Source organism: Lithobates pipiens, unplaced genomic scaffold (genome assembly GCF_037356315.1).
Source record: "Lithobates pipiens isolate NorthernLeopardFrog02 unplaced genomic scaffold, aLitPip1_a1.2 Scaffold_19, whole genome shotgun sequence".
NCBI lineage: Eukaryota > Metazoa > Chordata > Amphibia > Anura > Ranidae > Lithobates > Lithobates pipiens.
In genome coordinates this window covers 491,367,236-491,393,721 of record NW_027507764.1, presented here as the reverse complement: position 1 = coordinate 491,393,721, position 26,486 = coordinate 491,367,236, and the positions used below count along the sequence as shown (strand labels likewise).

The following is a 26,486-nucleotide window of genomic DNA, read 5'->3' as shown; positions in this document are numbered from 1 at the left end:
ATGCAAGTCATTATATAGGGCTTCTCTCTGCAGCATAGTAGGATCTACTTACTCCCGAAAGAGGACAAAAAAAAAGGACCAGTGATATAAAATGACATAGTAGATATAAATTCTACAAATGTCACACACAGCTGTCCAGCTTTCAGATAAAAGTGGTCTCTGCAGTAGATTCGCCACGAGATCGCTTCTAAATCGTGGCAGGAGAGGGCCCCTCCAGTTGCCGCTTACCAGAGCCATTGGCAGCAGCGGAGGCAATTAGATCCTTCTCAGTCTGTGGTATGGAGCTGACCGGGGAAGCTAACATTGCAGGGCGGAAGCGACGTCAAAATGTCACTTCCGCCCATAGCTCTTAAAAAAAAAAAAAAAAAAAAAAAAAAGGGGACTTTTATTTTTAAACTACATTTTTTTTATTGCATTTTAGTGTAAATATGAGTTCTGAGGTCTTTTTGGACACTGGATCTCATATTTAAGAGGTCCGGTCATAATTTTTTTCTACTACAAGGGATGTTTACATTCCTTGTAACAGGAACAAAAGTAGCATTTTTGTAACAGCTTATCTGTAAAATCATTTTCTTTGAGTACATCATGGGACACAGAGCACCTAGGCACCTTCAGGTGATGGACACTGGTATACCCAATACAGGAAGTTCACATAACCCCTCCTCCTTCCAGGAGTACCTCAGTTTTTGTAGCAAAGCAATATACTTATACCCCAAAAAGAGGGGAGGGACCTCTGTGTCCCAAGATGTACTCCAAGAAAAGGATTTTACAGGTAAGCCGTTAAAAAAATTAGGATTTTTTATATCGTACAATGGGACGTCCCATAGCAATGCTATTTGAGGGGGAGAGACAACCTGTAGGGCACCCCCAGACTTGAGGACTTATACTGCTGCCTGCAGCACACTGCACCCCAAGGAGATATCCTCATACCTTTTATATCCACCTGATAAACTTTTGTGAATGTATGTACTGAAGACCAAGTTGCGGCCTTGCAGATCTGAGCCATGGAGGCCTGGTGACACACTGCCCAAGAAGCATTAACCGACCTGGTAGAGTGTGCTTTGACTTGAAAAGGAAGAATCGTTCCCCTTAAATCATAAGTCTGAATTATAACTTGCCAAATTCACTTAGGGACAGTGGATTTCAATGCTGCCTGTCCTTTCCTAGTACCCTCTGGCAGAATAAATAAGACATCAGTCTTTCTAATCTGAGCAGTTGTCTAACAGATTTTCACTGCTCTCACCATATCAAGACAATGTAGTGACTTCTCTTTCCTGGAACATGGTTTTGGAAAAAACTATGGCAAAAAGTCTGGACGAGGGCATAACACCACCCTGTCCTCAATAATCAAGTACGGCTCTTTACAAGAAAGAGCAGCCAATTCCGAAACCATCCTTGCTGAGGATATAGCAACAAAGACCACCAGCTTCCTTGTCAGAAGGACTAAGGGAATCTGCTGCATCGGTTCAAATGTCTGTTTTTGTAACTGATAAAACTAAATTCAAGTCCCAGGGGCTCAAAAGGGGATTTAACTGGCGGATTAATCCGCAACACCCCTTGCATAAAACCCCAGACTAAAGAATGCGTAGCAAGCGGCCTTTGGAATAAGATCGATATAGTACTCAAGGCCAACTTCATCTCTACTCCTAATTGTATAAAGGAAAGAATAATGCCTATGATATACCTCTGAGGGTGTCAACCCTTGGATTCACACCAGGAGACATAAGCCCTCCAGACTCTGTAATATATAGTTCTGGAAGCTGGCTTCCTTGCATGAATTAAAGTGGAGAGAACTGGCCCGGAAGGCCCACGTTTCTTTAGAATGAGGGTTTCAATAACCAAGCTGTTAAATTTAGTGTTTGTAAAGAAAGATGGAATATCGGCTCCTATGAGAGCAGGTCTGTCCTTAGTGGAAGGGACAACGGATCCTCCACTGCCATCTTTACAATTTCTGCATACCATGACCTTCTGGGCCATGCTGGTATTCTCTACTCCTGGAATAAAGACTGCCGATGGGCACAGAACATTCCTTTCTGCCCAAGTTAGAATATGGTTCGCCTCCCTCTGCGCTGAGAGACTCTTGGTGCCCCCTTGGTGATTGATATAGGCCACAGCTGTGGCATTGTCGGATTGGATCCTGACAGGACAATCCCTTAACCTGAAAGTCCAGGCATTCAGAGCCAGACGCACTGCCCGAATCTCTAGGATGTTGATGGGCAAGGCTCTTTCGGCTCTTGACCACTGTCCCTGGACAGTTGTCTTCTCTAGTACTGCTCCCTAGCCTGAAAGGCTGGCATCTGTCATTTCTACTTTCCAGATAACTGGTCTGAAGGATTTTCCTTTCAGCAGATTCTGGGTTAGTAACCACCAACTGAGTCTTTGGGACACCCTTGGGGACAGCCACATTGGCAAGTCCAAAGCTTGGATAGTTTTGTTCCAAGGAGACAGGATACTGTTTTGCAACAGTCTCAAATGGAACTGGGCATAGGGAACGGCTGCGAACGAAGCCAACATCTTTCCTAACAACCTCATGCAAAGGCGAATGGAGGGATCTCCTTTCGACCCAATTATCAGCACCAGCTCTCATATGGAGCCGATTTTTGCTAGAGGCAAGAACACCTTTTTCTGGGCTATGATCATTCCCAAATACTCCAGCTTTTTAGCCGTTTTAAGGAAGACTTCTCTAGGTTGAGAATCTAATCCAGATTTTCCAGGTAACTGGTTGTAATGAGTACACTTTGCTCCAAGCGAGCCACCGACTGGTCTATTAGCAATAGATTGTCTAGGTACATCAAGACTTATGCCCTGTGCCCTTAACCTGGCTAGAGGTGGGGCCAGCACTTTTGTGAACACCCGGGGTGCTGTAGCTAGCCCAAAGAGCAAGGCTACAAACTGAAAGTGCTGCTGCTCTACTTCGAATTGCAGAAACCTTTGGAGAGCGGGAAATATAGGGACATGCAGCTATGCATCCCTGATGTCGATGGATGCCAGAAGTTCTCTTCCCTGTAGGATAGAAACTACTGACCTGATCGACTCCATGTGAAAGGAGCGGATTTTCAGGAACCGATTTAGATTCAGATAATTGGTTCCAATGACTCACCCTGGCTTACCATATCTGGTATCTCCGGAGAAGATGACAGTGTGGAGGCTTGACTGGAGTTCCCAGCTCTTGGGGTGTAATTTTAGGTACCTTTGTGGTAACTCAAAGTCATAGTGCTAAGCACAAAAGCAGAGGCACTTTAAGAAAAATGTACTACTTGCTGAGCAATAGTCTAGCAAAAATAATGCCACCATAAAGATCAGCTTGGTGCTGAGTAACAATGTATTTCCTGTACTGGAAATGCCTGTATACATCCCCTACGTGCCCCAGAGCTCCCGTGTCCTGTGTGTCAGACTTCCTCTCTTCAGTTGCTCTGATAGAGATCTTCTGAGAATGAGAGCATCTGTTTTTAAAAGCCTCAGGTGTGATCCTGATTGGCATCTTCAGCGTCTTCCGCCCCTCAGAGTGTGCTCTACGTGGACGCTACATCTCACACACGGCGCCGCCTGTTTTAATCCGCGCCCCTTTACCACATCCCACCTCCCTCCCCGTTACAAAAAAAAGGACGAACACTAGCCTGCGCGCAGATGGCATTCGGGTCTGCAAAGGCAGATAGCCATATTTCTCTACAACAAATAGTTCCCTATAAGGTAGACTTATTTATTTTTTTTTATCTACAGACAAGTGCCCACTGATTGAGCAAAATTAGTTTGTCGGCAGCCAAAATAACGCTGCATTTCAAACCCCTTAATCAGAGATTTAAAGAGAGATGGTCTTTTCGCATTCCATAGAGAAAAGTGAGGTGATTTTTATTAGACTGATTCAACCATTTAAATATAATAAAAATAGTAAGGTACTCTATTTAATCCTATGGAAGCTGATATAATAGGAGATAGAGATATATATATATATATATATATATATATATATATATATATATATATATAGAGAGAGAGAGAGAGAGATATTAAATATCTATCCATTTCCCCTTTTTTGTCCCCCTCCTCTTCCTTAAATTTATATTTATTCTAACAAATTTAAATATATGATTTATATTCTTTGTATGTAATGCATAATCTGTATATATGGATTAATTTTTCCCAAAATGTATTGTTACATGTAACATTAAATTTATACATAATATATACCGTATTTATCGGCGTATAACACGCACTTTCCCCCCCTTAAAATTGGGGGAAAGTCGTGGGTGCGTGTTATACGCCGATCCCCACTGTCTGCGAGTCAAAAATACCGAGCGCGGCCGAAAAATACCGAGCCGATTGCTCGGCTCCGCTCGTAATCCCGCCTCCCTGCTGTTTCTCTAGCGAGCGCTGCCGAAAAAGACCGAGCCGACTGTACTGTGTACTCGGCTCGGCTTGCAGTCCCGCCCATACTGGGTGGGACTGCGAGCGGAGCCCAGCCGAATACACAGTACAGACAGCTCGGTCTTTTTCGGCAGCGCTCGCTAGAGAAACAGCAGGGAGGTGGGACTATGAGCGGAGCCGAGCAAGTTGGCTCGGTATTTTTCGGCGGCGCTTTGTATTTTTCGGCGGCGCTCGCTCAGTCTGTCTCGGCGGCGGGAAATTTAAACATGGACAAGGCTGTAAACGGCGCTGGCCAAGCTGCAAATGACACTGCAAAGCTGCAAATGACACTGCAAAGCTGCAAACAGCATGGGGCAAGCTGCAAATGACACTGATCATTCTGCAATGATGGACAAGGCTGCAGATGCACACTGATGAGGCTGCATTGACTGGCATTTAAATGTAAGTTTTTTTTCCTTAAACTTCCCTCCTAAAACTTTTTTCCTTAAAATGCCCTCCTAAACTTGGGGTGCATGTTATACCCCGATAAATACGGTATGTTTAAAGAAGAGTACAAATATTCATAATATATACATTTTTTGTTGCTTATATTTTCAATAGCCACTATGCAGTATCTCCTGAGGAAGGTCTGTGAAGCGAAACATGTTGAGAAAATTTTTTGAAAGTGCAACAATGGATTATGTAAAATTCTTGTCTTTGTAAGTTTTTTTTTATTTTTTTTTTATTAATTTTGTAATAAAAAACTGTATATGTAATTTATGGTGAATTTCTGTCATAAGTCCAGAGGTCCAGTGATCTCTAGTCACTTCTGCTTCCACTTTAATACACAGTTTCATTACCAGTACCAGGCGTGCTGGAGAGGATGAATGTGCTCTAGGCCAGTGTAATCTGTGTGCACAGCACCTTTTTTTTTGCGCGGTTTAAGAAAAAAAAAAAAAAACACACAACACCTATACCTATTGTAGCTACTTATGGAATAGAATGTCAAATTTACTGGCTGTGTGTTGTATTAAATTTTCATGTCATGTCTGCCTCATAGGAAGAGAGCACAAAACACAAATCACAAGTTATTTTAAACAGTGAAATAAAAAAACATTTCCGTTGCATTTCATTGAATGCTACCATTTGAGAGTCTAGGCAATAGAATGCATGCCATACAGATATCACTATGCATTTTAATGCTTAATTGGTTTTCACCAAAATGATCTTTTGACGTGGCATTTTCAAACTTAATTTCTTTTTATGTAGTGCAGCCCAAAACACACTGGTAGAAGTTACACGCTCACAAAGTCTTAAAAAACAAGCATTATAAACACATTAATGAGATCTTGATGAAGTGCTGGCAGCTGCTATGTAAAGTCTGCACAGTGTAATGTAAAGAAATGAGCAGATGATAGGATGCTGGGGCTTGGGTGGCAATAGTGGTTGAAAGCTATGAGCTGGTTTCACAGTAGGTAAAGGTCAAGTCACATCAAGGCTGATATAAATATATGTCTTACCTTTTCCTGCCTTAATTAGCTGTTTCCCAACCTCAAGAGTTACGTAAGCTGTGCCATTAAGAACAATGTCTGTGATCGTTCGCCAGGCGTTTGCCGATAGTCTTTCCGTAGGAGAGATGAAGTTCCCAGCAGCATTGTTTATCACAACCTGATAACAAATTATTAATATTACTACTGCTATACCCATCATCACCAGCAATACAGACATACAAATAAACCATAATGTTCCTTTTACAGCTTGAGCTGTAAATCTCAGCCATGAAATATAAACAAAGCCTATTCCTCTATAGTGTGTACTTTTCTCAATTCAGAGCACCAAGTGTCATTTCTGTATGCTGCTTCCTTCCTCTGCCATCAGCATGAATCACATCTGACAAGTTTTCCTGACACCAAGAGATAAAAGGTGACAGGCTAGAGAGCTCCAGTTGACTGAGCCTCAGCTCTGTCCCGGTGTGCTGTGTGAAGGGGTGTGTTCCCCTTTCCTCCAATCAGACCTCAGAACTTTCCTCACTGAGCTCTACATTGTGCAATTTCAGATCTTCGTCCCCTGTTTTCTGACAGCTCAGACAAGCTTTTTAAATTCTGGATTTGTAGAGGGTGCTACAGACAAACTGGTACAACTTATCTAGGAGGATTTTTCTCATCTGTATCACTTGAGGCCAGTCACTTCACTGGATAGATGTAATGGTTCACAACCAATTTAAGTGCCTTTATTAAAGTAGAACTATAGGCAAAACTTGTGTTTTTAATTTTGGATAGAGCAAGGGAGGGTTATGACCCCTGTCAGATTTTTTATTCCCCCCCCCCCCCCAATCTGTATCCCATTGAGAATTACCTTCACTTCCTGTCCCATAGCCAAACAGGAAGTGAGAGGAAATCCCTGCAAATTAAAAAAAGCAATTCCTTGGATTCCTGGGTCACCAGAACTAGTATCCTCGTTGGAAGATTTCCCAGCTATTACTTTTCTATGGACAACCTAAAACTTGGTTTTACGTTTAATGATAATGGTAAACAGGACAAAGAGTGAATCTCCTCAACGAGGGCACAGACAGCAATATAAAACCTAATAGGTGTAATACCGCTTCATTGTATCCAAAAAAGTAAAAAAAAAAAAAAGAAGTTTCAGTTAAAAAAGTTTTAGTTAGTTATACAATTTAATTTGTGGTAAAATGAAGACGTCCCAGGTGTAACTGAGCTTTAAAAGATTATAGATCATGTCTGAATGGTCAGACTTGGGTGAATTTACAGAGAAGAACGAATAATTAAAGCGGTAGTAAACCCGCACATTAAAAAAAAAAAAAAAACAAAAAAAAAAAAAACAAACAAACACAACCCTGCAAAGCAAAAGGTATAATGAGCTAGTATGCAACGCATACTAGCTCATTATCAAAATACTTTCCTCAGAACGAAGCCCCCGTATTGGCACCCGGTCCACGCCGAGGGAGCTGACATCTTGCCCTCTGCGTATCTTTCTGGTTCGTGGCTCTGGCGCTGTGAGTGGCTGGAGCTGCGATAAAATCACTCCTGCGCTTGCTCGCAGTTTTCTTCCCGGCAAGGTCCGTCAACGCTGCCGGACCTTCAGAGCCCATGGGCCATTGACGTCAGCGGCTGCATGCATAGGGAAATATCTCCTAAACTGTACAGGCTTAGGAGATATTAATTTTACCTACAAGTAAGCCTTATTATAGGCTTACCTGTAGTTAAAAGTGCAAAATTTGAGTATACAACCGCTTTAAGGCTCCGATTGTCATCGTCCTGCCCTCTGATTTGGCTAACATTTGGATACAGCACACATTTAGGGGCAGTTACATTTTCCATGGAGAAGATAGAAAAACTTTTAGAGCACCCGGTAAATTCAATGAATCTTATAGTAGACATTTCTAATGCTTGTAGATACTTGGAAATTAAAGTGGACCTGAATTCAGAAAGCCAAGATTTGCCATGTTAGGAGAATGTTTATTTAATTGTTCTTAAGCAGTACTATGCAAAAATTTACCACTTTGTCTTGCATTCCTTCTGAAAAAAAAAAAAAAAACCCACACAACACTTCCTGGTATGCAAGTGTGCCACAATATTGTGCATACAACTTCATAGCTGTATATATGCAGTGTGAGATTACCCAAGGCACTAATGCCTTTGACTGCTAGTCTCACAAGACTTGGAAGTGAGATTTGGTGATCTTACCATTGTGCTGCTTGCTGGAGAGAAAACTGCACTGCATGCATCTGCCCGCTTTTGCTTTATTCATTATGGATCTGTGTTTCATACTAATACTGCTTATTAAATGTTCTCCCACCAAACATCAGAGGCAGCTTTTAACAATCGTTTGGCCTCTCCCCCTTTATTTTTTGGGGGTTACAGCTTCTAAAGTTCAGGTCCTCCAATATCTGCCTGGCCCGATTAACACAAATGGATGACAATATCAGCATTATGCAGACTCGTAAAGTTACAAAGTGGCCACTTTTAACTAAATTTTTCTTTGAAAGATGGTCTCCGGCAGTTCATCCATTGTTAAATTCCCGTTTACTTATTTGGTGGCATTTCTTTACACTCTGTTCTACTGCATCTATTAATATCTGCTACAGGATCCTCTGATATCTGTTCATGAAACTAATGCCAATTCACCAACAAAACTGATCTTGAGGCAGATAAAAGATCTAAAATTAATCCAGTTTATATAATCATTAAAGTATATATTTAAAAAAAAAAAAAAAAAAAAAAAAAAAAACACACAACTAGGGACAGTTTCAAGCTGTCATTTTTCCCTTTAGGCTGGGTTCACACCGCTGCGGGGGGAGAACCGGATGTGATTCGCACAGCAAATCACATCCGATCTCCGTAGCGCTGCGAGTTCAGCCATACAGATAGTATGGCTGAACTCGCAGCGGTCCCGCAGCAAACTCGCACGGGACCCTTTTTTGGGTCCGCAACGGAATCGGATCGCATGGGGGTTCACACCATGCGATCCGATTCCTGTGCGAGTCGGCAGATCGCACTGCGATATGCCGACGGATCTGGGGGTGTCATTAACATAACATTGACACCCCCAGCCGTCCGCATAGGGCAGTGTGAACTGCCGGCGGGAGTAATGCGATGCGGGAAAACGCCGCGGATTCGCGGCGTTCCCGCATCGCAGCAATGTGAACCCGGCCTTAAGTGTATAATAATAATAATAATAATATTTCTTGGGTAGAATGAGAAACGGTTAGATTTGACCCTTCCCCAGTCTATCTAGAACTAAAAAGTAAAAAAGATGATGACTTTGCATACACAATAATTGTACAGCAGGACTGAGAAAAGGAGGATCAGATAGATTGACAGTAGTAAAGTGTCAGTAAACCCAGACTATGGAAAACGCATTACATGTCAGAGTGTTCATACTCACATCTTGTGTAGAGTACAATATACCTTGTTGATCCTGACTTCAGCTTTCCCCCCCCCGCAACCTGAGATTGTGTAGCCCAGCTGGTGTCCTCTATGGAGAATGCTCTATTTCAGGTCCCTTCTTAGCTCTTAACCACTTCAGGCCCAGAAGAATTTGCCCCTTAATGACCAAGCAATTTTTTGTGATATGGCACTGCGTCACTTTAACTGACAATTGTTCGGTCATGCAACGCTGTACCCAAAACAAAACTGACATCCTCCCCCCCCCCCTCACACACACAAATAGAGCTTTATTTTGGTGGTATTTGATCATCTCTGCGGTTTTTATTTTTTGTGCTATATAACAAAAAAAAAATGTATGCTACAATAAATATTCCCCCCCACACCAAAAAAAAAATGGAATGTATTCATCAGTTTAGGCCGAATATAATTTCATATTCTTCTACATATTTTTGGTGAAAAAAAACAAAACGCGATAAGCGTATATTGGTTTGCGCAAAAGTTATGTCTACAAAATAGGGGATTAGAGTCTACTAGTAATGGCAGCGATCAACGATTTTTTAATCAGGCCTGCAACATTGCAATCGGACACTTTTTGGGAACATTGACATTTATACAGTGATCAGTGCTATAAAAATGCACAGATTGCTAAATGTCACTGGCAGGGAAGGGGTTAACACTAGGGGCGATCGAGGGATTAAAGGTTTTCCCTGCTAGGAGTTTCTAAATGTGGGGAGCTGGGACTCACTGGAGGAGACCGATAGCAGTTCCTAATCTTTAGGAGCAGACGATCGCTCTCTTCCTCTGACAGAACTGTGAGTTGTGTGTTTTTGTTATCCTACTGCAGAGAGCATACATCAGCAGGTAATAGAAGCTCCTCCCAAAGTGCTCTCCCTGCAGTTAGCAAAGAACAGGGAAAGATCATGTGACCACACAACAGCGCTGCAGGAATAAGGTACTCGAAGATTTAAAAATAAATAAATACAGTGGCTTGATGATATACATGATTTATGTGAACACATTATGGCAGTTAACACTTCTCTGTTTAATGCAGTAGAGCTCAACCTGATGCTTGGTAATGGCAGATGATATGGCAAGGATCCTTCACTGTTTAGTCCAGCAGGGACCAGCTAAATAATGATCAGTGTGTGGCCTTCCTGTCTCAATGAAAGTCGATAACTGGAATGTCTTTTCCTATGTTAAAAATGTCGCAATGGGTTCCCAACAGTGTTTTACCTTTGTGCGAAGAGATGCTTTTGTTTGTTCATATTCCAAAGTGGGTTCAAAATGCTGACACATGATGGTAGGTCCATTTTTAAGACACTTGGACAAATTAAGCTCATCTTCTCACTTTCAGTTAATTTGCCGTTTTATTGTACATGTGTTTTAATCTAGCCTATATACTGATCTATTCTGTTCTAAAATTGAACCCCCATTCCTTAGCATCTTGGAAGCATAATGAACACCCTCAGCGTCCCCATCCTGACACAGAAAAATTATTTCATCAGTTTATACTAAATTGTTAAGCTTTAGGCAGATTAGTATCTTCAACATACAAATTCACACTAAACTCAATTAGTACATAATACACTTCATAAGAAATGTCTAGAATGAGTTTGACATCCCTGTGGATAGATGATACATTTTTAGCGTTAATAATTTAAGGGAAAGCCTAGGGGAACTCCATTAGATTTGCTGCCTAATATAGTCCAGTGCCTGTTGTGACCCATTTACAAAATGTATTGGCACACTACAAAACCTCATAAAATATCTATAAATTATAATCTGCTCACACCATTTTCAGTGAAGATATGCAACTGCACATTTCTTGTCCATAAGATTGTCTTTGTTGTAAAATTGTGTCAACAGTCCAAAAATGAAACGATTGGCTTGGTTTAATTAGATACTTTGGCAAAAACCAACAGCACTCTACAAATGTGAAAGTGCCCTCAATACAACTGGTATGCCCAATCAAAATACAGTTTTTTTTTTAAATCACATTATTGGAAGTTCACCCGTACATAGAAATGTTTCAACAGGCTAATCCCCACACAGTATAGAAAGCATGCCGAGGTGCCTACCCTTAACTTCCTGTGCTTTTTGCTACCCTGATCCACAGTTGTAGCTTTTTTTTTACATTTAGGCCAAAATGTATTCAGCCACATATCTTTTTTTTTTTTTTTACCAAAAAGTATCAATAAGCGTGTAAAGCGCAAAAGTTATAGCTTCTACAAACTAGGGTACATTTCCTGGAATTTACACAGCTTTTAGTTTATGACAGCCGATCTCATTTCTTGAGGTGCTAAAATGGCAGGACAGTACCACCCCCCCCCCCCCCCAAATGACCCCATTTTGGAAATTAAGGAAATTGCTGAGAGGCATGTTGAGCCCACTGAATATTACATTTTTTTGAGTGATTGAATAGTGACAAAAAAAATTAAAATTTTCCCAAAAAGTTGTCACTAAATGATACATTGCTCAAACATGCCATGGTTGTATGTGGAATTGCACCCCAAAATATATTCTGCTGCTTCTTCAGAGTACGGGGATACCACATGTGTGGGACTTTTTGGGAGTCTAGCCTTGTACGGGGCACCAAAAACCAAGCACCGCCTTCAGGATTTCCAAGGCCGTAAATTTTTGATTTCACTCCTTTTTTTTTTTTTTTTTTTTAAATTTTATTGATAGCAGAAAACAACAAGAACAAGCAAGTACATGTTTACACGTATGTTTGCAGAGCAAAAAGACAAGTATGATAAAGAACATATACTTGGATGTATACAAGCAAAGGTGTTATCAAAACAGGTGAAATATAAGGCTCGGTTTGTAATCAATGAAGGTCTAATATAAGAAAAAAAAAAAAAAAAAAAAGACAAAGAAAAAATATAATGACTATTTTCTTAGAGACGGTAGTCACTAAAGGATTGAATTGTATTGATTCAAAGTAATTTATATTGCTATCTTATACTGTAAGCAACAGGGTATAACAGACATCAGTATTTGTAGTAAACATGGAGAGGAGGGGGCGGTACAAAAGGGACAAGAGTATACATAAGGGTGTTCAGCTAGATATGTGTAGTAAAATTAGCCATCACTCCTAAGGTAAGCATCTGTAAATTTAAAACGCTGCCAGTCATACCATGTTGCAGTAAATCTGGAAACGGTTTCATGCGAAATGCTGATCAGTTCTTCAATGGTTTCGGTGCTATTCAATCTGTGAAACCATTCAGCTTTCGTTGGGGTAGAAGAAGTACCCCAATGGCAGGGGATACATTGTCTTGCTGCATTGGTCATGTACATATTGAGAGATCTGAGATATCATCGTTTGGGGATATTGGTGAAGTGAAGTAAGTAGGAAGCAGGGGAAAAGTCGTTGCGTTGGGATGTGACCACAAAGATGGTTTCGTGGACCATCTTCCAGAAATTCTGAATGAGAGGGCACGACCACCAGATATGGAGCATGTCGCCCTCAACCGCGCCACAACGCCAGCATTTATCTGGGCAGGAATTTGAAAACTTGTGGAGCAGTGAGGGCGTCCTATACCATTTAGAAAGTATTTTGTAACCACATTCTTGTATTGCTACATTAAGTGAACCCTTGTGTACGTAGCTACAAATTGTGGACCAGTCCGAGTCCGAGAGCTGGACGTCAAGCTCCCGTTCCCATGAGGAAAAAGGTGCGCTGGAGAACGCTGAGCTACCTGTGAAGAGTGATGAGTAGAGGATAGATATGAGGTGCCTCTGAGGAGTATCTTGGGAGCATAAGTTCTCAAGTGTGTTTAAATCTCTCGTCCAATGTGGGACGTTAATCCTGCTATACAGGAAATGGTGAATTTGTCTATAAGTCCAAAGGGGATGCGGTTGGGGAACGTGATAGTATTCAGCTCCTCCAGGGAGAGGAGGGCACCTCTTTTAGTAAAAAAGTGTCGGGCTTGGAGGTCTTTGTAAGGCCAGATTTGAGTAAGAAAATCACTGCTCAGTCCTGGGGGAAAAGCCGGATTGCCACGGAGTGGAGTAAGAGGACCTATCTCAGGGTTCAGTGTCACTTTTTTGGTCATTTGGTAAAAAGTATTCAGTGTGGCCCCAATCAAGGGGTGTTTGTTGTGCATTTGAATGTGACGTGGGTGAACCCAGGGTAACGAGCCTAAAGGTTGTGGAGTGGTGGAGCGTTCTAAGAAAACCCAATCTTTTACCTCCTGATGGACATTCCAGTCTACTATTCTGGATAGATGCGTTGCCCAGTAGTATCTGCGTAGGTCAGGGAGGGCTATTCCACCTCTATCTTTGGGAAGAACAAGGCGGGCAAATTGGATTCTGGGCTTCTTATGTTGCCAGATAAAGGAGGAGCATGCTTGTCTATAGGAATTAAAAAAAAAGAGACTGGAATGTGTATCGGGATTGTTTGCAACAAATAAAGGACACGCGGTAGAATCGACATTTTAAGGAGGGCAGCCCTGCCAAACCAGGAGATCCGTAGGGCATTCCACCTTTTAAGATCCTCCCTGATTTCTCTCAAGGTAGGAGCAAAATTTTCTTGGAAAAGGTTGGAGAGGGATGTGGGTAATTTGATGCCCAGGTAAGTAATTGAATGCTTAGCCCAATTGAAGGGAAAGTTGGATTGGCATTGTGAGACCATTTCTGTGGGTAAGGATATGTTCAAGGCGTTAGATTTAGAGTAATTTATTTTCAGATTAGAGATGGAATTAAAAAGATCTAGGTCGTTTAGAAGATTGGGGATAGAAATGTGCGGATTGGTCAAAAAGAGAAGAAGGTCGTCAGCAAAGGCCACTAATTTATAGGTGCGATGTTTGATTGTGATGCCGTTAATGTCTGGATTAAGCCTAATTTTATTGAGCAGGGGTTCTAGGGTAAGGACAAAGAGTAGGGGCGAAAGGGGGCAGCCTTGTCTAGTACCATTATGGAGTTGGAAGGCGTTTGACAGGTGGCCATTGACCCGGACCCTAGCAATAGGTCGAGTGTACAATGCACGTATATATGACAACAATGTATCCGGGATGCCGATAGTGGATAAGACCAAGTCTATGTAGTCCCAGGCCACTCTGTCAAACGCCTTCTCGGCATCAAGAGACAGAAAGAATCCCTGTTTATTGTTAGAGGTTAACCAATGGTGAATGTTCAATGCTTTTATTGTATTGTCCCTACCTTCCCGTCCTGGGACGAATCCTACTTGGTCTAAGGAGATCAGGGACGGGAGAAGGGGTAACAGACGATTTGCAAGGATCTTGGCATAAATTTTTACGTCAACATTGATGAGCGAAATGGGGCGGTAGTTTGTAACCAGGGATGCATCCTTGCCCTCCTTTGGCAAAACCGCTATATGTGCTTCTAGCATTTGTGGAGGGGGAGATGAATTGGAATCAAAGGATCTGAAGGCCGCAAGAAAATGAGGTTGGAGTACATCTTTAAAGGTTTTGTAATACAGTAATGAAAAGCCGTCCGGGCCAGGAGCTTTTCCGACTTTCATTTCTTTCAGGGCCTTTGTAAATTCATCTTCCGAGAGAGGGGTGTTTAAACTTTGGCTGACTTCCGGCGATAGTGGGGTAGGGCAATATTTGGAAAGAAAATCTTTGATGAATATTTTCCTGGCATCTGGATCATGGGTGCTTTTGGGGTCGAGAGGTAAGTTATAAAGGGCTTGGTAGTATTCCACAAATTGTTGGGCTATGGCTTCATTGGAAGCATGAGTGGTCCCGCTTTTGTTGGTGATGTGATGTACTGTGTTACTTTGTTTTTTATGTTGAACAGCTCTGGCCAGGAGACCACCCGCTTTGTTACCCTGTTCGTAAAAGAGTTTATGTCTCAAAATATATTGCCTCTTAGTTTTTAAGTGTATTTCTTCCAATAGTAGTCTCCTAGCCTGAGTCAGTTCCTGGTAGGTTTGTAAAGCAAGGGTCTGTTTGTGTGTGGCCTCCAGTGCGCCTATCTGAGAGGTAAGTTTCGCGATTTTGGCTTGGCATTCTCTTTTAATGGTGACCGACAATTTTAGAAGTTCTCCCCGGATGACAGGTTTATGGGCTTCCCACTGGATAAGAACGGGAGTTTCTGGGAGGTCATTGAATAGGAAGTACTCCTTGATACGTTTGGAGAGATTGTCTATATTCACTGGGTCTTTTAGTAGGGAAGAATTTAGCCTCCAAGTCTTAGTCGAGGTGGTTGTGTCTGGGAACTCTAATAAGATGGTGATCGGATGGTGGTCAGAGAATGTCATGGGCTCAATTGAGGCTTTTTTTAATAGAGGAATGTCGGATTGAGAGATGAAAAAGTAATCGATTCGGGAATATTTTTGATGGAGAGGAGAGAAATAGGTATAATCTTTATCTTGCGGGTTCAGCGTTCTCCAGGTGTCATGAAGCATAAGATGTTGGAGTTGTAATTTGATTTGTTTTAAAGCTTTGTATGGTATAGCTGAGGTACCTGAAGATGTGTCCATTATCGGGTTGAGAGGAATGTTAAAGTCCCCTCCAAGAATTAAAATTCCTGAAGAAAAGGAGGTTAGGAGGTCGCATATAGTGCGGAAAAATGCAACTTGTTTGGTGTTGGGAGAATAAATATTTGCTATCGTGATAGGTTTAGAGTGAATGGTGCCTTTAAGGAATAGGTATCTCCCCTCAGGGTCACTTAGAGAGTCTGTCAACTTAAAAGGTGTGTTTTTGGAGAAAAGGGTTGACACTCCCTTTGTTTTAGATTGTTCGTTGGTCGCGTGGAAGACTGTGGGGAATGCTCTATCAGACAGCCGAGGGATTTTACTTCTCATGAAATGCGTTTCTTGGATACAGACTATATTCGCTCTAAAATTTGTAACATTCTCGAAGAAGATGGGATCTTTTCTCCGGAAAAATTCAAGCCTTTAGCATTGATAGAGACCATCTTCAGCGAAAGGGCAGCGGAGCGTAGGTGTGAGGAGGCCATGGTCTATCGGAGCTTCTGGAGTTGTGATAAGTGTTAGGAGTATGTGCGATGCTATCTGCACTTAAAGTGAAGCTGAACAAGACACGGGTGAGGGGGGAGGTGGAAGATCGAAATTTGGAAAAGGGGGGGGGAACAGTGTACCGTCTGAGCGTTGAAAAAGTATTGAGATAAGAGGAACAGGGTATATATAGTGTAACCAATTAATGGTGTCTGGCGTGCAGCAAGAACCAGCTCGCTAACCCTTGTGTGGAATATATCCAACACAAGGTGCACCCAGGGTAATTCAGGGGTAATATGTGCTGAAAGGTATCTGGATAGAGAAGCGAAACTAACTACCTCTGTGTGGGGTGGGGTCCGATGTGAGGAGAAGTAGTAGTAGTACAATCAGGGGTGCATTTTGCTGAACGGAGGGGTTGGTGAAGGTGCTAATGGAGGAGGTAATGTAAGTATAAAGGGGGGTCAAAAGGGACTTGTGTAAGTGTGAAATGTGGCTGTGAGGTGAAACATGTGTCCTATACTAGGAGGCGTCTCGGATCCTGTGGTAGGGGGATAAGGATTCATGAGAGGGTAGAGATTAAGGGTCAGCTATCAACCGGTGTGAGGCAAAAAAATAAATAAATAAATGCGGAGGTCATGGTATAAGTAAAACAGGCAAGACCTACTTTAGTGTGACCATCATTAACATTCAATAAAACATAACTAAACCATATAAGAACTTGGTTGAAAACAATAGGTAACAAGTAAAACTTCGGCAAAAACAATCAGAGCAAGTCAGTTTCGTCTGTATTTGTGATGTGCCGTACTCTCCCCAGTTCGGGTGGGGTTAGTGTCTGGTTTTGGGTGAGGATGAGACCATCCGAGCCCAAACTAGGGTATGTGAGTCGGGCAAGACAAACCAACATCAGTAGGAAAAAAGATTTCAAATGGAACCCATCTGATGCATCCTTATGTGGGAGTGGATGTGCGTGTGGATTTGTACAATCTCCAGGAATCCTCTCCAACATAGGATACCACTCACATTGTTATGTGAGACCATAAGACTAGATTTGATGCCCCCTATATAGTACGTCCCACCAGTGCGTAACATCGTATCTGACCCAGAATATGGGTGTTCGTGTTTATCATATAAAGGGGGTATAAACCCAACTGAGGAACTGCTATAGGCCCTGGTTGGAAGCCAGGGAACTATTTTAATTATAAAAGACGCTGCAGTTTCGGGAGCTGTGGCCATGTGGGAACCTTCCGTTGAACCTAATTTTGGCAGGATTGGTGCCAGTGATAGTGTGACCATCTTGTATTGAGGGAAAGGGGGTGTATGTGTTCTGGCAGACAGAACTACCTCTCCCGCAAGAAATTAAGGATGTCGGCCCTGGATAATAAGGTTGGACCCTATTTGGGATCGATTAGCAATGGCCATCAAACAGATCATGTCTCCTATTAAAGGAGGGGGGAGTACATATCCCAGTATAAAAAAGTACCCAAAACTAGTGAACATAAGCAACGAAGGACGACCTGCACGGGTCGTGTTACCAGCTTTCCCTAATCAGGGAGTATGGGTGGAGAGCAGGTCGCGCGACAGGAGATCAGTCTCCAGAGCGCAGGGGCCATCGTAGTCTGGTGGAGTTGTTGACGCCGATTACGTGACTTCTCATTAAACAGCCCAGTAAAAGGGCACACAATACCTCAGAAGATGGGCGTATGTGGTCAGTGTGTGACTAAGACATGAGGGCCATGTCATCAAATCCGTGCAGATCATCCCTCGGAAGAGATAAATAAAGGGAATAAACAAAACAAAAAAAGAAGAAAGAAAAATATATTTCAGGCCCAAAAACACACTGGGTATGCGGGCCTACAGCAGATCCAATCTCGGATTTGGGGGGTTAGGTGAACCGTAAACCTGTAACAGACAGTCTCTTGCGCACAGTATATGGTCAATGAAATCCCTCATTTCAGAGGGGTAAGAATAGCTTAGATAAACTGGTGAGAGCCGCTCGGCTTATAAGTAAAGTCAGGCATTTCTAAAAAGGGGAGCACAATAAAGTTAATCTGAACAGCAAGGGAAAAAAAAAAAAAAAAAAAAAAAGTAGAAGGGCCGATTAGGCAAGTATAGCCACTTAGCTGGATGGTTGGACATGAAGTGGCTCAATTCAGCGATCCCTGCGAGCCCGTCTTGTATGCGGTGCTTTTGATGGACTGGATCCATAAGTGGAGCTCAGCGCCAAGTCGCGAGCTCTGTCGTCTGAAGGCGAACGCTGCCTACGGTTACGGTGCTCTTGGGTGTCCATCGGTTCGGCTCCTGGTGGTGGACGTCTTGCAGACTGCGGACGAAATTCTGCATACCAGTCAGGGACCTCTGTGTAAGGAATTTCCAGCGTAGCACAAAAACGCCTGAGGTCTTCAGGGACCCTGAGAATTGCGGAGCGGCCCTGTGAGGAAGCCGATAGAGCAAATGGGTATTTCCAACGGTACGGGATCCCCTTGGCGCGAAGGACATCCAGTAGAGGGTGGAGTTCTTTGCGGCGTTGTAAAGTAATGGAGGATAGGTCTTGAAATAAACGGACCGCCACATCTTTATATAACAGCGGGTTCTTGGTGCGAGCTTGCCTAAGGATGTCCTCTTTAAGTTGATAGTCTATTACACAGCAGACCACATCCCGGGGTGGATCAGAGTCCTTGCCGCGTGGGCGGAGGGCGCGATGAATACGTTCCAGGCCTATAGGTGTCACAGGGTCTCTTTCCAGGATGATGTTAAAGAGGCCTATCACCTCAGCTTGCAGGTGTTCTGCTTCGATCGACTCTGGAAGGCCTCGGAGGCGGAGATTGTGGCGTCTGCCGCGATTGTCCAAGTCTTCCATGTGACGGTTCAGCTCTCTCAGTTGCATGGTGTGCGTATCAATGACTTGACAGGATCGGCGGATCACAGCCGAATGTTGTGCTGTCCTCTGTTCCACGTCTTGCACTCTGCCTGCGATCGCCTGGATGTCAATCCGAAGGTCTGAGATCGCCGCCGTCAGCGTATCTTTGATATCTGCAGCCACAGATCTAAGATCATTGAGACTGGGGTGCTGCTGTGGAGCAAGGATAATTTCTCCATTGGCAGAGGAAGGCCGTGTGGAGCTTGCAGAGTTGGGAGGGGGAGGTGAGCCTCATGTGGGCGCCATATTGCCGGCCTGGGAGCGGAACATGTCAGGTATGTTTTGAGTCGCCCTGTTTGTTAGGTCGCGAGGGGACCTAGATCGGGATGTGGAGGACCCGCGGGAGGACGTTCCCATGTCGGTTTGTAAGTCAGGCTGGTAAGTATACCTCCGTTTCGAGCCGTTTTCCCTCCGTGTCAGCGGGAGCACAGGAATCAAGCTGCCATTCTCCTCAGCGTTCAGGCCACGCCCCCGATTTCACTCCTATCACAGTTTTGAAGGCCATAAAATACTAGGTAGTGAGGAGTGAAATCAAATTTACGCCATTAGAAATCCTGAAGGCGGTGATTGGTTTTTGGGGCCCTGTACGCGGCTAGGCTCCCAAAAAGTCCCACACATGTGGTATCCCTGTACTCAGGAGAAGCAGCAGAATGCATTTTGGGGTGCAATTCTTCCACATATAACCATGGCATATGTGAGCAATATAGTATTTAGTGACAAAAATTTTTTTGTCATTATTCAATCACTTGGGGAAAAAAAAAAAATGTAATATCCAATGGGCTCAACATGCCTCTCAGAAAATAGCTTGGGGTGTCTACTTTCCAAAATGGGGTGATTTTGTGCTATTTTGGCATTTTATGGCCTTTCGAAACTGATAGGTAGTGAGGAGTGAAATCAAAAATGTAATCCTGAAGGCGGCGATTGGTTTTCGGGGCCCCCATAACGTTGGCAAATTCCCACACATGTGGTATCGCCGTACTCAGGAGAAGCAGCAGAATGTATTTTGAGGTGCAATTCCACATATGTCCATGGCATGTGTGAGAAATATATCATTTAGTGACAGCTTTGTGAAAAAAAAAAAAAAAAAGTTTGTCATTTTCCTGCAACTTGTCAGAATATAAAATATTCCATGGACTCAACATGCCTCAGCAAATAACTTGGGGTATCTACTTTTCAAAATGGGGTCATTTGGGGGGGGGGGGGGGGGGTTTGAAACTGTCCTGGCATTTTATGCACAACATTTAGAAGCTTATGTCACATCACCCACTCTTCTAACCACTTGAAGACAAAGCCCTTTCTGACACTTTTTGTTTACATGAAAAAATAAAAAAAAATTTGCAATTTGAAATTCCTTCGAACCCCCATACATTATATATATTTTTAAAGCAAAGGCCCTACAGATTAAAATGGTGGGTTTTCATTAACCCCCCCCCCACACACACGCAAACGCATTTTCATTTTCTTGAAAAAAAAAAAAAGAAAAGAAAAGACAAACACAGGGAAGAAGATTGATCGGTGGGTATGCCCGACGGCATTGCAGCTGTCGGCCGCGCCTCCCACTCACCATCTCTCTACAACGAACCACCGTACCAGTACGGCGATTCGCGCAATAGAGAGAAAAACACCTCTCTCATATATTATATATATATATATATATATATATATATATATATATATATATATACACACACACACACACACACACACACACATATACATATACACACACATACACACACACACTTTTTTGTAACTAACGGTTGTAACAGTTCCAGTGGTTTGGGTCTCTCAAAATGCGATGGCATCTTTGGAGACACTGTGAAAGTGTGCTTAGTCTGTGCAGTGCTGTACCCTATGCCAATACTCAACTAGTGTATGGTAGCATTCAAAACAGTCACCAATGCAAAGACCAGGATTGTCAGGACAAGAGGGACAATAACAACGTGTGTTATGCCTCTATCAGTGCTTGCTGCAGACACGACATTTTGGGGGGCTCATTGGGTAGGGGTACTCGGGAGGACATAAGGAAAATGCCTCTCATGCAGCCAGCTTACTGCATTTGGTTGGGAAAGGTGAGGTGGAGCACCGTCTGGAAAGAGAAGGGCTCGGACGATCTCTTCCTGGAATTCAAGGAAGGATCCAGTCCGTCCTAAAGCTCTGTATAGAACATGAGCGTTCAAAGCCAATTGAAATAAATAAGACACTTTCTGGTACCAGCGCCTGGTCTTACGGGCAACTAGGTACGGCACCAACAGCTGGTCGTTGAGGTCCACCCCTCCCATATTTTGATTATATTCGTGGCCACAAAGGGGTTTCTGCACAACACCAGTCTCCGTAGTAATTTGGACAGTCGTGTCTGCATGAAGGGAGGTAGGAAGGGTATAGTATTAAAACACCTCAGAAGGGAGACCCTTTAATAGGGCTCACCAAGCCTCTATGTAACAATCCTGCTAAAGCACCTTTAGGCTGCCAAGCAACACTTGGTGACTCACATGACCCGGGTAAGGAAAAATGAACCGCTGCAAGTGTCTGCTCAGAGCTGCTGTGTCCCACAGCTGCCTTCTGGAAGCACCGCATGCTTGGCCTACACAGCTTAAATAAGCTGGGTGTGCACCGGAACGTTCTGTGCGTGCGCATGCACACAGTCCAGGCAAACTGGTGTGGCTGTATTCGCTTATGACGTGAATCATGGTGCGCCCTGATAAAGGCTACAGTGCAAGTGCGGCAAAGTCGCCTGCGCCATGGCTGCCAAAACACTGCTAAGTCCAACTGCGCTTTTGCAAATGCATGTGTGTATTGGCCACCAAACATACGCTTAGCACAGTGCCACTCTTGCGAACGCATGTGCGCCATGGTGAACCAAGGCGAAATGGCACACCGTCGTGCACCATCATACAGGTAACAAACAGCCAGACACAAGCAAAAAAAAAAAAAAAAAAAAAAACAACTAGCACAGCACAGCTAGCCCAAAACTCCCCCCTATGTTCACAGGCCTCTAGTTAGCTTGACTGTTACAATCACTGGGACACCCCACAATAATAAAAAAGGGGTTTCACTTACCCATCCAGGTGCAGGGCAGCTTAGAAATTAATAGCCCAAACTTCACCGATCACGGCGGGCTCCTGTCACTTGAGGACCTTCAAGGACTAGGTACCCTTTTCATGTTTAGGGTCCACTCCCTTGGACATGTACAGCACCCTGCAGGAATGCCTTAGCGCTGTGGTGTCAAAGATTCCACTACTCAGTGTGCAGCGCCCAGAGGCTGCATTACAGGCAAAACCTCGCAGGATCTTGAGAGTCTTCCTTGCGAGGCTCGGGTACCATTTATCCAAGCATATAAACCCTGCATCAAATAGATCCGATCCGTCAATCGCTTGATTCATTTAAGAACCGTTTGTGGGACTAGAAATCTGGAGCTCAGACAGCTCCAACAACCATGCCATCCACCTTGGTAAAAAACAAAAGAAGTACTTCCTGTATTGGAGGAGTTATATAGGGGATCACTTCCTGTCCAAAGACCTTTGGTCTACCAGTGCCCATTCACCTGGAGATGGCGTATAACACAGCAGGTAATGAATATTAGCCTGTCTGTGTCCCATGATGTATGAAAAAAAAAAAAAAAAAAAAAAACCCCCCACACTTTTTATAACTACGCTGTATGAATGGGAACACATACAGCGGGATCTTCTGAAATTTGACTGCAAAAGTGGATAGTATGCTTTAAAGCGGAGGTCCACCCTAAAGTGGACCTTCCGCTCATTTGAACCCTCCCCCCCTCCGGCGCCACAATTGGCACCTTTCAGGGGGGAGGGGGTGCAGGTACCTGTACAGTACAGGTATCTGCACCCACTTTCGGCGTAGATTCTGCAGAATCTACGCCCCTTTCCGAAGGTCCCCCGCTGCCTGCTGGGAAACACACGGATCCCAGAGACAGCGGGGACCATCCTTATTGCGCAGCGCGACTCGCGCATGCGCAGTAGGGAACTGCGAAATGAAGCCGAAAGGCTCCACTTTCCGATTCCCATACCCAAGATGGCGGCGGCAGCACCCGAGAGACGATCGAGAGATGGGCTTCGGGTGCCGACATCGCGGGTGCGCTGGGCGGGTAAGTGTCATCATTTTAAAAGTCAGCAGCTGCAGTATTTGTAGCTGCTGGCTTTAAAAAAAAAAAAAAAAAAATTTGGCGGACTCCCGCTTTAAGTAAAAAAAAAAAAAAAAAAAATTATATATATATTTTTTTAAAACTGCTTAGAGTCTTTTCTCAGGCATTATACAATACCGAACATGGTGTGTAAACTGTTTAACAGTCCTGCATGGCAGTTCACAAACAGGTTGTCTGATATTAACAGGTGTATCAGTTCTCTGGGTGTTTTGTTTAACTAGTGTCACAGAGACAGGTGATCTGCAGCGATTAGGAAAATCATGGATTTGCAAGGAAAATTATTTGGAACCCAATTGTTTTGTTTACTTGGTTTAGTGGACTAGAAAAAACAATTCTCAAAAACTGGGATAATACTAAAACTAAAGCTCTGGGTAAAAGCCAAACTCCATCAGCAGAATCCCATGACGACATATAAAGGATTTCCAATTTGGTTTGCATAACCTCACTTGCCCCTCATTCACATCCTCTCCCAATACCACTGAAAAATGGCCTGCACAATGTAGCCATTAATTGGCCTTAAAAATCTCAGCTTCAAAATGACTTTAGCTGGAGGTATTGCCCCACACCACACTACCATGAGTTAAAGTGCAAAGTGCACCACATTACCAGATGCAGCAGGTACTGTTTTAGATCCATGGAGGTGCTTTTTGTAGTCCAATAAAATGAATGTTCTGTTTTGCACATTAACATGCATGCACGAAATGCACTTAAAACAGATAACTGATGTAAATGGATCTTTAAGCCAACCTGCTGCTGGAGTAGATTTTTTATTTTTTTTTGGGGGGCTAAAAACTTATTTATTTATTTAGGGCCCATTAACACTGGTCTGCTTAGGGGCATTGTAAAGTGTGTTGCATTCAGGCAGCTTTTTAATTTCAATGGGTTGCCACTGTACCCAAAACAGACATGCAGCACACCACAATATATTGCAGCTTAACTGAACTGCCTCCGTGTGCTGGGGAGCCATTGAAAAAGAACTGGCTATCTATGGCACATGTATTGAGAATTTAAAGGTTGCCAATTTCCTTATAATCTTACTCATCATTCATTTACAGTAAGCGGCGAGTCAGACTTTTTTTCATTGTGTAGGTAGAGTAAGGCCCCTTTCACACAGGCTTTTCGATCAGGTCCGCCTGTAAAGGCGGACCTCATCAGAGGCTCCATTCACTTCTATGGAGTGGGCGAATGTCATCCGTTACATGTCCGCTGACATCCGCCACTACCCAATTCGATACGGTGTGGATGAAAGACAGACAGGCGGTCCATTTTCATCCAATCTCCATAGAGAACAGCAGGGCTTTGACAGATCCATCTCCGCACAGTGAGTGGAGACGGACCTGCCATTCACCTGCTCAGCGGGTGGGGATCAGCGGAGTGATTCCTGCAGAGCAAAGCGGAGTCCATACATGGACAAGCCCGTGTAAAAGGGGCCCAAGAGAGTTTTATAACCGGTGTCAGTTTTTGTGGCCATCTGTGTCCCATTGGGAGTTCCTCCCCTTTGCTTCCTGTCCCGTAGCCGAAAAAGAAAGGGAGGAGAAATCCCTTAAAAAAAAAAAAAAAAAAAAAAAAAAAGGGAATCCCACTGCGTCACCATTGGAAGATATCCCCTGTAGAAGACTGGATTCACACTATTGCGAATTGGACGCGGGTTTCTCCGCATCCAATTTGCATAGCAGGAGATTGTGACCGATTCTCTATTAGAGCCACATTCCGGTGGGAATTGCACACGAGTCGTGTGCGTCTTTTGCTGTGAGCTGGAGTGTGCTGCAGTGTAAACCCAGCCTTAGTGTCCTGATGTCAATGATGAGAGACACACACAGACAGAGAAAAAGCGAGAGAACTATATTATCCTTAATGGGGGCACAGACCACAATACAAATTGGCAGGTGTTCAAATACATCTCCATTTTATCCAAAGCTAACAATAAAACAAATAAAGAAGTTTCTTCTTTCAGCTAGCGGGCTTAACGGAAAAAAAAAAAAAGAATTTTTAAAAGATTTGTCCATCCACACAAATGAGGTGGATAGTAGATGGCGGATAGAGGAAATGTTTGATCTTTTTGGTGCGCCACAAGACAAAAAATTTGATATATTCTGTTCCGATGATCTCCTGAAAGACTTTTTATATATCTATGAAGGTTGTAAAACATTTCACATAAACCAGTGAAAATTATGTGTAATGATGTCAATTATGTTCTCTAGGGCTGAATAGTTTTCAATCAGCAGCTGTACAAAATCTGAACAGGATTTCCAAGGAAAGTGGAAAATCTCTTCAATCATTTGGCCACTGCATTAATGGTAACCAATGAGCACTGCTTTCAGATTTTGGAAGTATTCTTGAAATCAGTTTACTTGATAACATTTTCTAGACGAAAGTTTCCAGGCCAGTAATATTGCTCAGCTTAGTGTTTGCACAAAGCGTTAATATTTATACCAAGAAATCCTTTTAAGGGTTACAAGCAGTTCCATCTATTTTTCCTGCTCACCTGCTAAACAGTGGACATTATACTTCAAACAGAATAGAGAGAACACTTTAATAAGAGAGGTGTCCATTTGCTTTCATCAGCCTTCCAGGCACAGCACTAATACAGCGGTGCAAATGCAAAGCGTGCCGCCATAGGAAGATATATCAGGATGAGGAGAAGGTCTCAGAAGGCAGAACTAAAAGGGAACCGAGGAGTGATGTGACACATCTGTTACCAATTCATGTCCAGCAGGTGATAAAGTGAATGAATGAGTTCAGAGAGAAGACATGTAGAGACCACAGAGAGAGAGAGAGAGAGAGAGAGAGAGAGAGAGAGAAGACATGTGGAGGAGAATACAGGTAGATAGAACACAGTTAAGCATTACGTCTGTGCTAGTCTTCGCAGAAATGCTGATTGACCTTCTGTGGTCAAACTACAAGTCCCAGGATACCCTAGAAGTCAAAAATGTTCACCGAAACCAAAAGAAACAAGCTCATTCGTTAATCTTTTCTTTCTTTATTTTCATTTAAAAAGTACATGATGCAACCACTTAGTGTAGGAGGTAGACAATGCAGTTTAGCAAACATATTATAATGCAGGGATTGACAAATTTGCTTTTAATCTAGGAGCCAGTTAAAAAAAGTTAGGAGCCAGTTTTTTTTTTAGAGTGGTATGGATTATCAGCTCCAGGGGTAAGGCAGTAATTTTCACCCCCTAACCCAAACTCGCAACGGAGCACCTAGCCAATAACTCCAATGTAACGCTGT

The 26,486-nt window shown here is 43.1% G+C and overlaps 1 protein-coding gene across 1 annotated transcript in view; it reads right to left on the bottom strand.

The window, feature by feature from the left end:
• DECR1 (2,4-dienoyl-CoA reductase 1) overlaps positions 1 to 26,486 on the bottom strand; it is an 81,764-nt gene that overhangs the window by 27,608 nt on the left and 27,670 nt on the right. Inside the window, exon 5 of the mRNA XM_077492996.1 lies at positions 5,865 to 6,012. Coding sequence (XP_077349122.1) covers positions 5,865 to 6,012 — 148 coding nt within the window. The remainder of the gene's footprint in view (positions 1 to 5,864; positions 6,013 to 26,486) is intronic.